Genomic DNA, 17709 nt, shown 5'->3' on the forward strand with positions numbered 1-17709 from the left:
GACTTGTTTTAAACGCAAACAGAAGCATTTGATGGCAGCAAAACGTTGTCGAAAGGTTTCATATTAATGTTGAGAATTCGTGCTTTACATGAATTACACACACAAGGGTTGAAGTAAAGCTCATTTTAGGTTTTTTTTTTTCTTTTAATTATTCAATAATGTGTTTTAATTTAAAAAAAAAACAAATGTTTTAACTTCTGCTTCTAAAAAATTCAAAAAGAAGTCTGAAAAAAAAAGGCATTTCCTGATCGCCAGATTCCTGCTGCAGGTGTGCCACACCAGAAGCTCTCCTCTCTAAAACCACTCATCTACACTGTTTTGTGTGGGCAATCCTCTGCCGGTCTTTATTTAACCATAAATACCACACACATGTTGACAAAACAAGCTCAATTTGGGTTCTGCATCCACCGAGATTCAAACTGTTTAGTCAACCAGCGTCACTGAGAAGGCCGCAGACCTACTGTTAAGCTCTCGTCTGATCACAAATCACAGGGCTCCACACATTACAAACTTTAACGTTTTTATTCAAACTGTACACATGACTGGTTTATCTCATTAAAAAAAAAAAAAAATGTAAAAAAATGACGAGTACCCCCATAAATACAACATGCCTTTAAAAATCAGAGTGTGTCTACTTGGTAAGTTTTGCATATGATTTGATGAAGAAAGGAAAATACACAAACACTCATATTCCTTCTGAAAAAACAGTACAACACAAACAAGTCAGTCTGGTTTCATTTAAGCTGGCATATTTCGTCTGTCTTAAACAGGTAACACATTTTTTTTTTTCACTGTTCGGTTAGAAAAAAAACAAAAGAAAAACATGGAGGAGAGCGTATCGTGAAACATTGTCCTGTTCTCAACTCAACCCCACATACAAATCGTAACCAGAGTTTGAGGTATGTGGTACATTCACATCAGAAAAATTGGCATTATATACAATCTGGTTTTAAGTATACTATAAAAATTGGTACAAAATATGCAATTTCTTTTAGTGTTAATATATCTAGACTCGGGACACATCTTTAACAATTAAAATAACACGAATGCCAAGTCTATGAAGTCATAATGGTGTCAGTCGTCTATAGTTGCTGCAGAATGTTGCCATTCAGTATTTATGTGTGATGTATGCAGAGAAAATGTGCTATACAGCAAAAACACACACACCCACACGAACACACACATTCACAAGCCTGTGGCAAACACATGCTGCCTTGCAGCTGACTCAGTCTGGATACAAACATGTTTTCCTGCTTGTCCACAAGGTCTCAGGCTGATCTCATTATTTAGTCTGAGAGGTGAACTGTGATTCTCTCAACAGCCGCAGCACATCAGGCAGCAGCAGCAGCAGCTTACCACAGTCACTCATTTATTTATTTTATCCTCTATCAGTGTTAGCTCTGACGCTCTCGGCCTTCACGAGTGAAAGCAGTTGTTTTCGCTGGAATTTTAGTGTTTGATCAGTTAAAGTTAAAGCACCACTTCCATGAGGATTGCGAAATGACTGCAAAATATGTCCTCAAAATTGAATCATTTGACTAAAAGAGCTACACTGTGTTCAAATATTGCCTTTCTGTAACACGTGAACTATCTGGGGTCAAGTCAATGTTAGATTCCATCTATATACATTTTTTTTCTGACCTGTTTTACTGGGGTGATTTTATCCCACATACAATACTCCCATCTCCACTCAATACTGCAGTCTGTCTGCACTGAACTCTGCAGACATTTTCCCACCTGGCAGTGACCTCTGACCTCCTCCCTGGCATGTTCCCAACATAGAACATCAAACATAAATCCTGTTTCCACATGCAGAGAACAGACGTAGCATTTCTGTGCTTTCAAGGTTTGGGTAAGGCAGTATGGACAGTATAAAAAAAAAAAAAAAAGATTTTAAAAAACTGTAACGAACTCCAAAATGTTCGACCTGCATGTGGAAACCATTTCAACACTTCAAGTGACATTACAAGGCGAGTGAGGCAAGTCGGGTTACATGGAACAGAAAACAGGCGTGAATGTGTATGGTCATCTTTATCCAGGATCAAAATCGCAATAAAAATCAAGAGCGGCCTTTCGCACTCCCACGGATTAAATCAGGATCGTGGAAATGGTGCGTTGGCCGTCTTAAAAGCTTAAAAAGTCTTTTTGAAGGAGAATCCAACAGTTGAGAGACCACACACAGAGACAAACAATGAGCTGCTGTGTCTCAATTACAGAGTGGAGTTTGTGTGTGGTCTCTTTAAATGTTAGATCCAGGTCAATCTGTGTGTGTGGATCAGTCATTTTTAACACTTAGAATAGCTGTGCAAACCAATAAGTAACTTCATTCACCTTCGGAGTGAACATTCAATACAGGCGCAAATATGCATCAGTTCGTAAATCTTTAAAACTTTTTTTTTTCTGTGAAAAAATATGTTTTGATGTCTGGGCAGCCCCTTGGCAAATATTGTTGGATCTGATTCATTATCTTATAACAAATGAGATTGTACTCTGCAAAATCTAACCTGTATTAAAGCTTTTCGGACTTATGCTAAAAGGCAGAGTAACACGAAACGTCCATGTGTAATCCAAGCATCTCAAATGGATGAATTCACAGTCAAAGGGTCTGGCTGGTTCACCCTTTCGCTGGCATCGAACACAGGGCCACAAGTCTTTTCTGACACATCAGTCTTTTCTGTTATGATGCTTTCCACTGACAAGCTCTCAAAAAGAGCAGAAACAAGTACATTCAGATTGTAACATAAAGGTATAATTGATAATATGCTTGTAGTGTTGTATTAAAAGCCAGTTCACCAGTCTGGTCTTACAGTTCAGGTACCAGCATGGTCATTTAAACCAGTTTATAATCCAGAGATTGGAAAAAAAATCCAGAATCTTGTGCTGTCTGATGATGATGAAAAAAATAAGACAAACGGAAATATACTCAAAACGCAACTCATCCCACTTTGATGGAATATAGAGAAAAGTTTGGTTGTGTCCAAATGCATTTCACAACCTGGTAACATAAAAATCCAAATAACAAGACATCCAAAGAGATTAAAAAACAAAAACAAAAAAAAGCTATTAGACCTAATTTTCAGGTTGCTGTATCCAAAACTTCTCTGTGTGGTTGATTTTTTTTTCTCTTTTTAATCCTGAAAACCTTTCACACCGTCGTCTCCCCGTGGGTACCGTTGCTGAGACGCTTGTAGAACCTCCGCCACGACTGAAGGGTCTTCCCGGACCAGACCCAGAACCCCGAGGTGATCCCGACGATCATGGTCATCAGGTATTTGATCATGAACACGGTGAAGTCCGGGGTCATGGGGGCGAAGTTGTGGACCGGACAGGGGACCGCGAAGCGCTTGCAGGTCTGCATGTGCCACGTGCGCTCCCAGTGCTCCCGGAAGGCTTGCTCGTAGAAGTAACAGGCGATGACTATGGTGGCCGGTACCGTGTAGAGCACGCTGAACACGCCGATCCGCACCATCAGCTTCTCCAGCTTCTCCGTCTTGGTGCCGTCGTGCTTCATGATGGTGCGGATCCGGAACAGGGACACGAAGCCGGCCAGCAGGAAGGACGTGCCGATGAAGAGGTAGACGAACAGCGGAGCCAGGACAAAGCCGCGCAGCGCGTCCACGTTGAAGATCCCGACGAAACACACCCCGGTCAGGACGTCCCCGTCCACCTGGCCCATGGCGAGGATGGTGATGGTCTTGATGGCCGGCACGGCCCACGCGGCCAGGTGGAAGTACTGAGAGTTGGCTTCGATTGCTTCGTGACCCCATTTCATGCCGGCAGAGAGGAACCAAGTCAGGGACAGAATCACCCACCAGATGGAGCTGGCCATTCCAAAAAAGTACAGGACCATGAAGAGGATGGTGCAGCCCTCCTTCTTCGTCCCCTGGGCCACCGTTCTGTAGCCGTCCGGTGTAAATCTATCCACACAAACCACCTTGTCCTCCAGGAAAAATCCAGCGGCGTAGGCCACCGCCACCATGAAGTAACACCCGGACAGGAAGATGATGGGCCGTTCCGGGTATCTGAACCGTCTCATGTCCACCAAATAGGTGAGCACTGTGAATAGAGTGCTCACACAGCATAAGATGGACCAAATGCCCACCCACAGCCGGCCGAATTTCACCTCATCCTCCCGAAAATACATGATCCCCGTCGGTCTGGTGGGCTCACAGGGGGCCCCGCAGTCTTTGACCCCCATAAATTTGTAACCCAGGTAGGAAGGCACTTCCAGCTGCAGCGGGCACGAGAACTGGTGGTACGCGCTGTGCTGGGGTGGGCGCTGGTTCGGCCGGCCCATGTTCGGAGGAAGGGTCATGGGGTCGGGTGCTAAGGGGGACGAAGAAGAGGCCGGGCTGCCCGGTTCCGATGTGTTCTGGCCCACGCAGATCTCCCCGCCGCCGTGAACGGGGAAAGCCTCGCAGCGGAGGCGCTCCGGCCACTGGAAGCCAAATTTATTCATCAAGGCTTCACATCCCTGCCGTGCCCGCTCACACAGGGACCGACACGGGGGGATGGCCTGCTCCAGCACGGTGCACACCGGAGCGTACATCGAGCAGAGGAAAAACTTGAGATCCGCGGAACACTGGACCTTCACCAGCGGGTAGAACTGGTGCACCTCCAGCCCGGCGTCCTCCTGGTTCGTGTGGCCCAGAAGGTTCGGCATGATGGTCTGGTTGTAGGCGATGTCGGTGCACAGCGGTATGGAGATGGGCTGGCAGAAGCCGTGTTCCGGGATGGATATTCCGCTCTCGCTGTTGTAATGTTGAGCAGAAGCGGGCGAAAGAGACAGCCCGAGCCCGCAGAGCAGCCACATGATCCGCAGCAACACGGAGCCAGTGGTAAACCTGGCCGCCGCCATAGTTGAGGAGGAGGGGGAGGGAAGAAAAACTTTGATCCAAGTGGGGCGACTTAAAAACGGCGAAAAACACCACAGAACTACAGAAAATGTCCAAACACTTCACCTGCGGCACACACACGGCGAGTTGGGGTAACTGTAGTCGACTTTTCTTTCGTATTTCATGAAGATAAATCCAAGTAAAATGTTCGTCGTGTCATGACTTCTTAATGGTCTTTGTAAGTGACTCCAAGCAGTCCACTCTCACTCCCAGTCCGCGGAAAATCCACCGAATAGTCCAGTTTTCTCCAGGTAATGCAAATCGGAATTAAGCCAGCGTCTCGAATACTGAGTCTCGGTTATTGTGGCACGAGTCGATGAAAACTAAAAAGAGGAAAAGGGATAGATTTCCATCGTTTTTCGCCTTCGCTTCACGCAGAGCGTCGGTTCACATGCTGGGCGGTTGGAAGTCCAGAGGCTCGCTCTCCTCACTCTGTGCGGATTCCACCGGTTTCCAGGCGCCCATTCCATTCACAAGACCCCCACCGACAGGCTGCAGGGCGCCTTGAAACCGGCGCTGCGTCTCAGCCAATCCCAGTCTTTGTTTTCCTACAGGACTCGTTCATGATTGGCTTCTATTCCCCCACCGCCGGAAAATATGTTACAGTAATTACATTACACCGGAGATTTTAACAAAATAATGAGATTTTTTCTGGGAAGGTTTTTCAAAACATTGTGCTTGTAGTTGCGGTTTTATTCTACATTTAAATTGGTTGGATACATGCATACTCCTGGTCTGCTTTCATTTTGATTACTGTACTTCAAATGTTCTGTTCTGACAACTGATCTGCATCAAATCAATGAATAAAGAGTTCGGCTGATCTCGTGAAGATAAATATGATAAAGTCACTGACTGAAGTGACCATGATTTGTGTCAATACTACTAAGTTTACTGAGGAATGTGATTAGGCTTATGTGAAGATTAAAAACTGAAAGGAAAAGTCAGGATCAGAAGCCACTGTCTTATCATAGAAATACTTTGGTGTGGTGATAGATCAACCTGTTATTAATCAGCTTTGACACTTAACTGAACAAATACAGGCTGCACGTGTGTTTATCATAACAAGACAGTTAGAATAGTTCCAGTTAATAAAAGGCTGCTCATTAATTGAGATCTTCTTGAGAATCATTCTAACCCAGCATAGCCAAATCTCAAGGCAAGCCAGTAAATACCAATCTCAAACCCTTACCAAGTTTTGAACAGTAATTACAAATTGCTGCCATCTGACTTGTTATACAAGGTTTTACAAAAGTTGACTAAAGCACCCTTTTGTTCACCAGTCAATTTCCTGGAGTTAAATGTGGTATTTAAATCCTGATCAAGCGTATGTGCACAAACATTTGTGAGTTTTCTTTTTTGTTAGTTGTATGTCGCAAGAAACACTTCAGACTTGTCAGGTAGCAGTTGTTATTTTTACCCGTTGAAATGCCGGATGACTTGTGGGCACTTGCTTAAAACACGAAGTTGTTTTAGCAGCTGAAGCAGTGATTGTGCCACAGTTTAAAGGAAATGAACAATAAGACAAATCTTACTGAATATGGCAAAACCTTTTATTTGGATCTCTCATCATTTATCAGAAGCAATTGTCTTTACACAACTTTCTGTGTTTATGAAATATAACTTTATCTTCACTTATCTGAAGCCATGAAATGTGTTTCTCTCCTCAAGTCTCTACACATAGCCACAGTGAGTAAACCAAGAAAAGCACTTTAGTGAAACCCAAATGGATTCCAGCATTTTAACCACTCGACCACATTAAGTACCTGTTGCTGTCGGCTGTTTGAGTGTTTCTTTGCAAACAATCAGATGCAGCTCAACTGGTCTAAGTTATAAAAAGCAATGTCAGCCAAGGCAGCAGTAATTTGGATTGGCAGCGTGATCGATCAACTCAAAAAGGGACCAAGTGTGGGAGGTGTAGGCGGATCCTTGTGGCCCTTGCTGCATTTGGTGTGTTTCTACCCTGAGTGGGATAAAAGAGGGGTGGGGGTAGGCTGCAGTGGGGGAAGGGACAGGAAGAAGAGAGAAGGTCAAAGAGGGCACGGGGAGAAGGAAAAGGAGACAGAGCAGGGGGAGAAACTGAACCAAAAGGAAAAGGCAAGGGAGTTCTCTTCTGAAAAACAGCCAAACTTGGTTCATGCAGATTTCTGAGAGGCCACACAAAGATATGCATGCATTAAATGCTGTAAAATGCATTTTCCCATTGTTAAAGATCTTTGTTTCGCCTCTGAAATGACGGACTGAAGAGCTACCAAAAGGCCTGGAGAAGTGGGTCAAAATACTTTGTCTCAACAAAGCTATTTAGTTTTCCCATTGGCTCTATTCTTGATAGACAGTCGTCTCCCCACAAAAACTAAAACCCTAACATGTTTTACTGCTGCTATAGTATTTACAAAGCTGGAAAACAAGCACACTCTCAAAACAAATTATATGTGTTACATAGTTTTAAATCACTGTCTAGATTCCACCTCCTAGGAGAGTTTTTCTGGAAATAGCTACATCTCTGGCAGTCTTGTAGGAGTGTCTTTGGTCCAGACTACACACGAAGAAGCAATATTCAGTTACTGGATTCTTCATAGTTTCAACAAACCTCCAGGAGATTTAAGCCTTGCTCCACATTCAAAACCAGGTCAAAAATGAAAGTACTCTCAAAACTGAAATGAATAGCTGAGACGCCATACCAACTCATTTAATGTAATGTGTGTGTGGTTTTCTGTCTGGAAAACAAATGTTAGCCAGCCTCTGATCTTGGTCCACAAGGCTGCACCCACCAAGATACTTTAGCAACAATGTCTGAAACTATATGTGGTTGAATTGATGGTTTTGTACAAAAACAAAAATAAAATAAATAAATCTGAAAATACTGTATTTTGTTGGTATCTTCATCTTTCACATTTTTTCAGCACACGACTGAGGTCATTCAGTTGAGAGTCTTTTCTTTTTTTCATATTATCCCATTGTTTTGTGTAAACAATTTAAAATTAGATCGATTAATACAGGAAGATGAATTAGTTCTTCATATAAAAAGAATATTTGAAAGGACATTGAAGCCTTTATGTGGTTCATTTAAGGCCCACGATCACTGTTTGGGCCACACATTGTTGACATGTACAATGAAACAAAAGCAAAAAAACTAAAATGCCACTACTCTGATCTGAGGATTCAAATCAGTTCAATATCTAGCATGAATATGTTGGGCTGGTTGGTTTTCTTGGTTCAGTTGAGCATCTCGGGAGCTGTGTAATAATTAAAGACCTCAGCCATCAAAGCTATTGATTAGGGATGTTGTGAGTAGGCTGGGATTTCTCAGGGGAGTATTTGTCAAACACCATCTGATCGGGCTACTGTATTACACAAGCATGTATGAAAGGATTGAAGCATATGTTGAAAAATGAATATCTGATGTGTTTGGTGATCTTGCAGCAGCAGGGTTTGAATCTACTTGCAATACATTTTTCCTTTCTACATTACTATGCAAAAACATAGCTTAAGCACAAATTCATAGTATGTTTTTTTTTTTTTTACACTGTGCTGTTTTAAAAGCCCCCTGTCTTCCTCTCGCTGTCTGTGGTGTACAACAGGGCAGCCAGCAGCCGCATCAGGTCAAACGCGACACACTCCATCATCTTTAACTGGAGCTGTTTGTTTGTGCATGTGCGTATGTTTGTGGATAGTGTCTGCAGTGGTCAAGCAGATGTGGGCAGACCAGCAGGTCTCCAGACAGACAGCCACTGTTAGGACTGCGCTCGGCTGCAGCTGGACATTTGCTGAAGAGGAAAAAAAAAAGGGGTTAGACAAATAACAACCAAATTTACAGTAGAGTAACGTGAGATATACACAACGGACTGGATTTTGATGGTTTGGACTGTGCTTGCTCAACTGTGACCACCATGCAAAGTATTTGAGCTGCCATGTGAAACCCAACACTGAACAACTATTTGGATGTTCAGCTGGGGGGAAAACACAGCTTAGTTGTGTTTGAGGAGGTTTTCAAATTTGAGGACAGCTTACAGGACATGTTGGTTTACCATCTGGTCTGGCCAACATGTTGAGTGTTTCTCTACTGATTATTCAATAGTTGTATTTGATTATGCACGTTTTGCAACTCATTAAAAAAAAATACCCACCATGCCTTTTCAGTTGTACTCAGGATCTTTTTTTTTCATACGGATTTAATCTGAAGACAGTTTTCTTTAAGCAAGATGAAAAAAATAATAATTTCTCCAGTACGGTCAATAGTTTATCCTGATGAATATGTCTGGTTTATTCCATTTCAAGCTGTGTTTTTCATCGCGCTTGCAGATTTATATGACAAGTCAGAGGGTGTGGTGTTCACACTTCACTGGAAAGTCTCCTCTCTGGCCCTTCGTTACTTTTAACAAAACAACCGTCTGCTCCACACATTCCAGTCATTGTAGGGCTGTGACTTTCAACATGTTGAATCCTTCCGCTCTGACATTTTGCCTTACATCAGATAAAAGTGCATGAACCTTAATTTAAGCCGTGCATCATGGCTGCTGGGTCATACAGCGGTGTAGTGGTTACCATTCTCGCTACTCAACAAGAAAGTCTCAGGTTTGAGTCTGGGCTTAAGAGCCTTTCTGTGCAAAATGTTCATATTCTCGCTTCTTGCATGTTTTCACTAAATTGATGTGCTTGTGTGTGTTTGTGTTGTCTGTCCCTGCCTTCCGCCATAGTCAGGTGGGATCAACTCCAACCTCCGGCAACCTCAAATTGGACGAGGCCGTACAGAAGATGGTTGGATCATGACTACATGCACATCTGATGCGTGACTCACAATAATTACCTCAATAGAAACATTTCCTCTCAATCTGTGGCCTGGCTCTGCGGAGTTAAATTCACAATACACAACTTTAGATTTTAGTTCATTCGCGTGCCTTTGTTTCTCCTTGCAGATCTTTATCATAGAGAAGCTTCAAAGAAAAAACACACAGACACATCCAGTTAGCACCTAGCTGGTAACAGAGTTGAGCATTTCGCCAGTCAACAACCCCTGGATCTAATAGAGAGCAAAACAGAGCTAAAAAAAGGACTCTGAATATTAGATTTTCAGTCATCCGCGAGGTCATCCGCTTAATTTTGTCTAAATTTGAGCTGCATACCTATGAGACAACTGTCTCTTCACTTATCAACTTAACTGATGATGCTACATCCACGTGCAAACAGCTTCTGCTGGTGTTGTGACAATCGAGACGACAAGAAAAACAAACTTTTTTTTTAATGTTCAGTCTAGAAATTAACAAACACACTGCCCAGTCAAAAATCTCTTATCTGCTGTGGCTGAGATATTAAGGTGAACTACATCCACGTTAGAACTAGAAATGCCAATGAAGGGAGATATAGAGCATACAAGTAAAGGTATGCATATCAAATATTGTGGAAAAAGACACTTAACACTTGAGAAACACGAGCTTGGGAAACGTCAAGCTTGAGATCACTCACAGTTGATCAGGACATGCAGCTTTAACACCAGAGGTGGGATCTACAGCATGAGAAAATATGATTTTGGTAATGTTAATTGTCTGAGCCTTCTGTTGCCTGATTCTGCTGTGAGTATGTGTCTGTGTTGTGTGTCGGTATATATATATATAGCATGACAGAAGTATGTGCAGGACACTGGTTTGTATGGGGGAAGGGGAGATCAGCCATAAGAAGCCAAGGGAGAGAGAGGAAGGAATGCGGGCAGCTGGTTTGTGTCCGTCACTGCAACACAGAGAGCCTACAGTACTGCATTACACACACACATACACACACACACACACACACACACACACACACACACACACACACACACAGGGATGAAAGAGCGATTTATTTGGACCAACAGTGTGTGTTCGGTCCTGTAGCAGGCAGCAGGAAGCTTGCTGGCTGACATCTCAACTGCTTGTACAAAAACCCTTGAGCGCAGCCAGAAGAATTCACATACTTTACACAACACACAGAGTGGTGGATGCAACACAAACGGAATCAGATAAATCAAATACAACTCAGTGCATACAAGGAGAGTCTTATGATAGTATAACTATTTTATGTAACTTTATTGCTTAAAGCCTGAAATATAAGATTTCAGTGAAACTAGACCAAGAATAAACTACTGATTTCCAGCCTCCAATAAGGTCACATTAGGAGCATTTGTCAAGATGTACCTGACTAGTTTTTTAATTTCATCATAATGACAATGTCAGCATGGTGATGTTAAATAGATTTAGCATTAATGCTGCTTTGAATGCAAGATTAGCATGTTAATGCTAATACATGCTAATTAGCAGTATGCTAAGTGGAGCTGGAGGTAATGGCAGTGCTACTGGTTATGCAGATTTCCCAGGTCACTTTGTTTTTAGTGGATACCTCATTCACCAGTAACTGAGATGTTTCTGAAACAAACCCTCTGACTCGTGTTGGTGCTACAGATCCAGACACCCAGACTTCATTCACTTTTGTTAAGTTATGAACATTATTAAATTATTGAGATCAATGTATTTCCTGTGGAGTATCTATAGCAGACAAGTAACCATATAAACAAACATGTCATGTCCCTGTGCCTTAATATACTACAATCTACATGCTGTGTTAACATTGCTGCATGTTTTGGTGACATATGAACCTGGTGGCAAGTACCAGTAGCAGATAATTTGAGCTGGGTCTCAAGTTAGTGCAGGTCTAAAATGTTGCCTTGAGGTGGGAAAACAGAAAGCTGTCAGTAACCCTCCTGGTGCAAGCCCTGATACTGATACTGTCTGCCAGATGGCAGAGGGGTAAACAGTTTGTGCACTGGGTGGCATAGATCATCATACGGGCTTTCCGCACTGACAACGTGTGTGGTACGTGTCCTCTGACATGACGGGGAGCCCTCTGCCAACCGTCTGCGCCACTGTTCTTACTCATGTCAAGAGAGTCCTGTGGCTGTGAGCAGAGCACTGCCAAACCAGGGATGAAACCAGCTAAATGGCGCATCTGTAAACGTTTCTAGAGGACAGCCGTGCCCACGCCGGACTTCTGCAGCCTTGTGAAAGGAAACAGTGAACGGTCTGGCCATGTCCGAGTGAAGAGGGGTCATCCGTAATCTGCACACCAAAGAACTTGAAACTTCTGACCCTCTCAGCGGGGATGTGGTGCCTCCTGCAGCTTCCTGTAGTCCTCTATAGTCTCTTTGGTCTTGTTGATGTTGGGATGGGGGTTTGTTTTTCAGCACACCCACTCAGTGGGTCTTCGACAACAATCTGAGTGTGTGTCACTCACCAGCGGTGATGAAGAGGAGGGGTTTCCAGTTCTCAAGTCCCAGAGCTTTTTCGACAGGAAGCCTTGTCTCCAGGTGCAGATGGAGGCGTTAAGTTCACAGTCTGCCAGTCCAGGACCACAGGCGACACTCTTTAGAAAAGATTAGGTTGGTTAATTAAAAGTAAAGAGTACCTAGGAAAGTAATATGATCAGTGTTATCAGTGCCTTTTGACGAAAAGACTGACAAGTTTCTGTTACATCCTGCAACATTTGAGTCTTCATACATCTCAGTCTCTTGAGAGAGGCAACTGTATCCGTATGGTCACTCCAGCAGTAAACAGTTACGTTAAACTGGTTCATCTAGTTTAAATAGCACAATGGAGATATGATCTGCATTCCCAAAGGCAAGAGGAAGGAGAGACATGCACAGCCATGGTCCTATTTGCATGCTTACCACAAGTAAAATGATGATCCCCGATGAAACTGAGAGCTGCTGCTGTACTGTATGTCCATTCTCCGAAACCACAGATACCATGACAGGATCCACCCACACCGCTGAGTTCTTCTGCTAGTGGAGGAATGTACAGCACAGTTGGAAGCAGCAAAGTGGAACATGTGAGTTTTCAGGCATCAAGATTTTGTGTGGACAGTGTGGCCCACAAGGCCCTGATATCGGGTCTGTCTTAGATCACATGAAACCTTTTTTTTTTTTTTTTTTTTTTCTTTTTAATTGAGGGTCAGGTCTGATCAAGTTAAGGTTTGACACCCAATGGCTACAAGTACATAAGTAGCGAAAACATCGACGGAATGAATGCTGTTTTTGATGTAAACAGCAAAATTGTGAAATTAGAAAGCTAAAAAAACAAAAAACAATAATATTTTACACTGATTTAGTGTCAGTTTGAATGTTATGTAAATGATACCAATACTAACACCGCCATTATCAGAAAGGGGCTGAAATTTACAAAAGGATCTACTTTGTTAGACTTTTTGAGTTAGATATTTCAACCTCATTTGAAAGCTTATTTAAAGCTCTGAAGTGAACTTCTCATTTCCACAACAAGCAACGCTGTGTTGAATTCAATAGTGGTGAAAGGTGCTGATTTCAGGCAGACCCATGGCTGCGTTCAATAAATGATTTCTCCCAAAGGAAGAAAGAAAAACTCCCCCAAACATAGATATTATGCTAGTTAGTAGTCAAAACTGCTGCGTAAATGCAAAAGATCATACTGCTAATGTGTCATAGCAGCTCTACACGCTTTACATGACAGCTGTGTTACACTGGGTGAGTTTAGATTAAGTTAAGCAGGCAGCACTCTTGTCTTTGAATGACCCTCCCCCACAGATCTCTCTTTCTCTCACACACACACACACACACACACACACACACACACACACACACACACACACATACACACACACACACGACTCTTGGGGTTGACGTGCTAATTGATGCAAAGTAATGGAGGGGCTGCACTCACAATGGCTGCCCTGCTAAGCTTTACACAAGCTTACTTGCCTGCACGTCTTAAATCTAGCAGCAAAGTTCACGCATTCTGTGCTCTCTAATCATGTTCTCGATTATAAACTGATAGAGAAAGATTTAATTCAGCCCCGGCTTGAAGAAGAAAATCAGGGGGGAAAAAAGTGCAGAAAGAGGAGGGAGGGAATTCAGAGAAGGAATGGGATTAGTAAGAAAGGATGGGGGTGGAAGGGGAGTGTCTCCTGTGGGTTTGAGGCCCCAAACACCCAGCTGTGTTCATCACCTTGCACCACAGGGGACACACACACACGCACTACTGTGATCATCACTCTGTGGGAGTTTGACCTGAGCCAGATGGTCAACGCTCTCTCTTTTTATGGCTCTCTTTTTCTGTCATGTCCACACCAGGCCAGCATTTTTCACTCCCCAGAAAAAAGACGGAGCTTTTCTGATACACTTACCGGAGTGAATGCATTTCAAAACACGACTTTTGCGTTGCAGTGTGAACGAGGGAAACAAAGCCAAGTCAATGATCTATCAATAACACGCTCATTCTGAGTGCCCTCATTTAACAGCCTGCAAATAAATCAAATATGCCAGCTCTATCTTTAGGCAGCAGTTTGATGACCGACTTCTAACTTTTTGCCTTTGATTGAAGCCCAGCAGTTTTTGAAAGGTCAGTGTTCACCTTGGAGAAGTTCTGAAATTTAGTTTGCATTTCATTTATTTTGTCTGTGATCAAGATTAAATGCAATATGCAATTCAAAGTAATATCCCATATACCAAAGCTTGATCCGATTTTTGTCCTCATATTAAGAATTGGCTTTTTTCTTTCCTTTGACAGTGTTGAAAACAGCAATGAAATAAATCCAGAGGACAAAGTAAAGCACACCACTACAGACTGAATGTCATCATATGTATATTTTTATGGTTACAGTATGAAATTCATTTTCACTGTGTGATTTTTTTCCCCCTACAAAGCTCCTGTTTTCTGTGTGTGTTATACAAAAGTCAGCCTTGTTGAGGTTCATGGGTGTTTAGTTTTTGTCGAGCGATTCTTGATTGGGATGTTTTGCTGAAATGCAAAGTTTGTTTCCATTTGATCGCAAACTTCTGATTTGACTGGTCATCACCCAAGTACACTGGGAGCCCCTTTCTGTGAAACAATGCCGTGTAACTAAATCAGCTATTAACTAAATACACAAGGCCATGATTTACATATTTCATCAGGAACAATAGACCTACCTGCTCCGCCATACGAGAAGTGAAATCCTAAAACAAAAGTGCATAAAATAAATGATAAAGTTCGAATTCTGTTAAATGATTCTTAATAAGGATCTAATTGGAGCACTGATATGCACACCCACTTAAAAAAAAAAGACAATCTCCTGGTGGATGAAAGACTTTTTGATCCCCTCTGTCCAAAGTTTTCAAGTTTGTGTAGATTTTCTCTTCATTTTTCTGACTTCCCCCACGGTTCAGAGACATGATTTTCAGAGTAACTGGTAACTCCAAACAGTCTCGTTCTCGGTGTTAACCTTGACGGACTGGCAAAACTGTCTTGGGTATTTATTTCCTGATAGCAAGAATTGATTCCAGGAAAACTAAGTTGGCCAAACAGGATTGATGGGTGAATAGAAACTTCATTTAAAGTGTCGTCTGTTCCAAATGTTAGCTGTGTTGAGAGAGGCTAAAGCGATCATTGCACATCTATGCTGTTTTTCACAGGGTCAATCCAAACATACATCTGAGGCACTGTGTGTTGTGTGCGTGTGTGTGAGTGTGTGTAGATCATGCCAAATTACCCAGTGCCTAAAATATTCTTTATCAAGTTCCAGACATGTGTTTTCAATGTTCTTCTCACACACACAGACACACACACACACACATACACACACGCACACACACGTACACAGAGAGAGAGAGATTTCAGTGCCAGATAGCCATAATGAACATCCCTCCCTTTTTTGCCTCTGGAACAAAGTTCAATTCATCCACTTTATTCGTCACTCTACATGTGACTAAAAATCCAATGTAAAGTGGAAATGAGCACATTAAGCTCGTTAGAGCTGGAGCTTCATCATTTGATGGACCGGCAGTAATGATTCGCGAGGACAAATTAACCCACCATGCTTTACTGTGATGCGTTGACGTTTTTAGATGGGCACTTGAATTTGTCTCATCCAATTTTGAGATCGTGCATGAAATTTTTTTAAATTGTATTGTTTTCCTTGATGCACCATGAGAAACACAATAGACTGAAAGGTCATTATTTGTAAAAACCATCATGTGCCATAAAACTGAAAATTTCCCTAAAAAGGAATGTAATTTCCTCTCCATTAAGCGAGCTGCATAATAAGGTGTGTGTGTGTGTGTGTGTGTGTGTGTGTGTGTGTGTGTGTGTGTGTGTGTGTGTGTGTGTTAGACCAGCGCTTCATGACACTTTGGTCAATCAAACCACTCTCTCTTGCTGTGTCTTTGTGGCCTGGCTGCAACCCCATATGGTTTCACCCACCCATACACACACACACACACACACACACACACACACACACACACACACACACACACACACACACACACACACACACACACACACACACACACACACAGCCACCACAGTCTTGTAAACCCAGGTTGTGTTGTTTCCAGCAGCAGTAATGTTTTATGAGGGTTTGGAGAAGGGAATGCTCGCAGCTCAGGTCACGACATGGGGTTACCAAGTGGGCCGGAGTCATAACTTTGCCTCTAAAATTGCAAGTTTAGTATGATTTTACATGTATTGCAACCAACATATTTCCAAAAACAGCCTTAACATAGTCTGCATTTCACCACAGATGGCTCTTTAGACCTGCCATCTGTTTTCTTGTCTCCTAAACATCCAGAAATTGTTTAACGTTCTCACACACTTTCTGAAACATTGAAATCAAAACTAGTTTTATTTCAATATATACATAAACAGTATATATTTCTGGTTCCGTAAATCTATGAGTCTGCTGCTAAAGTGTGAAAAGTCCAACATCTGTTATTTGAAAGTTGTCAGTACTCTCAAACCTTTTCAATGTGATACGCTTCAGGTTTTGCACAATAAAGTTGCATTATAAATGTTCACCTTTAAATAATTGTTCACATTCTGTATTTTCCACAAGCCTGTGAGTGAGTCTCTGAAATGTTTGGTGCAAACAACTGTGCTTTTAATGCTTCCTGAATGATTACCACAACTGAACAAAGGGAACCTTGATTTTTTTTTTCTTTTTTTTTTTTTTAAACAGTGTGTGAGAGATGTGGATCCAGTACTCTAGTGGCACATATAGCTCATGAAATAGTGAGAATGCAAATAGTGCCAACATTCTGACTCTCACTGTTTGGAAAAAAAAGAAAAAAAAACATGAACAGAACTTTACAACAGTGAAATGTTTGTGTGAGGGAAACAGAATATTAGATTTCTAACAAAAGAGCACATCAGACAGTGCTGCCTGCAGCTGTGATCCTTTTACTGTTTCACGTTCTGCTCCAAGAAGGCAAAAATATTAGATTTTCTTTCTCTGAATTGCCTCCCCTTCTTCCCTCTTTCTTCTCGTTTTTTATTTTTTTTCCCTTCTTGTTTTACGACAAGCTGTAAAAGCAAGAGCCAAAACCTGCTGGATGCTTTTATATAGAAAACACTAAAATGGCAAATGAGAGCTGATCACGAACAGGAAAGGAAAGGAGGGGAAAAGTAAGGAAAGGTTAGATGAAAGGAAAGAAAATGGGAGAAAAGAAAGGAAATTAAAGGAAAAGAAAAATACTTCAAAGATAAAATGGTGCAGGAAATGAAATTAGTGAAACAGACAGAAAAGACATGAAGGTGGAGAGAGGAAAGGAAGGAGGTAGAGAATTTACAGAAAAGAAAGACAAAGAAATGAGAGGAAATTAAACAAGAGGACAGAAGATCATGAGAAGGGAATGAAAATCAGAGAAAAAGGTGAAGGACAAGGGAAGGAGGGAAAGTAAAGGAAAACATAGAAAAGAATTGCAAGGATTGGACAGGAGGGAAAAAGAAATCAGGAAAAAATGTAGGATATTAAAAAAACGTCAATGAAGGATAGATAAAAG

The 17709-nt window shown here is 42.1% G+C and overlaps 1 protein-coding gene across 1 annotated transcript; it reads right to left on the reverse strand.

The window, feature by feature from the left end:
- Positions 1-506: 506 nt before the first annotated feature.
- On the reverse strand, positions 507-5350 carry LOC115403161 (frizzled-7-A-like). Its single transcript, XM_030111971.1, has one exon. The coding sequence runs from the start codon at positions 4856-4858 to the stop codon at positions 3146-3148; it is 1713 nt and encodes a 570-aa protein (XP_029967831.1). The 5' UTR covers positions 4859-5350; the 3' UTR covers positions 507-3145.
- Between the last annotated feature and the right edge of the window lie 12359 nt (positions 5351-17709).

Source organism: Salarias fasciatus, chromosome 16, assembly GCF_902148845.1.
Source record: "Salarias fasciatus chromosome 16, fSalaFa1.1, whole genome shotgun sequence".
Lineage (NCBI taxonomy): Eukaryota > Metazoa > Chordata > Actinopteri > Blenniiformes > Blenniidae > Salarias > Salarias fasciatus.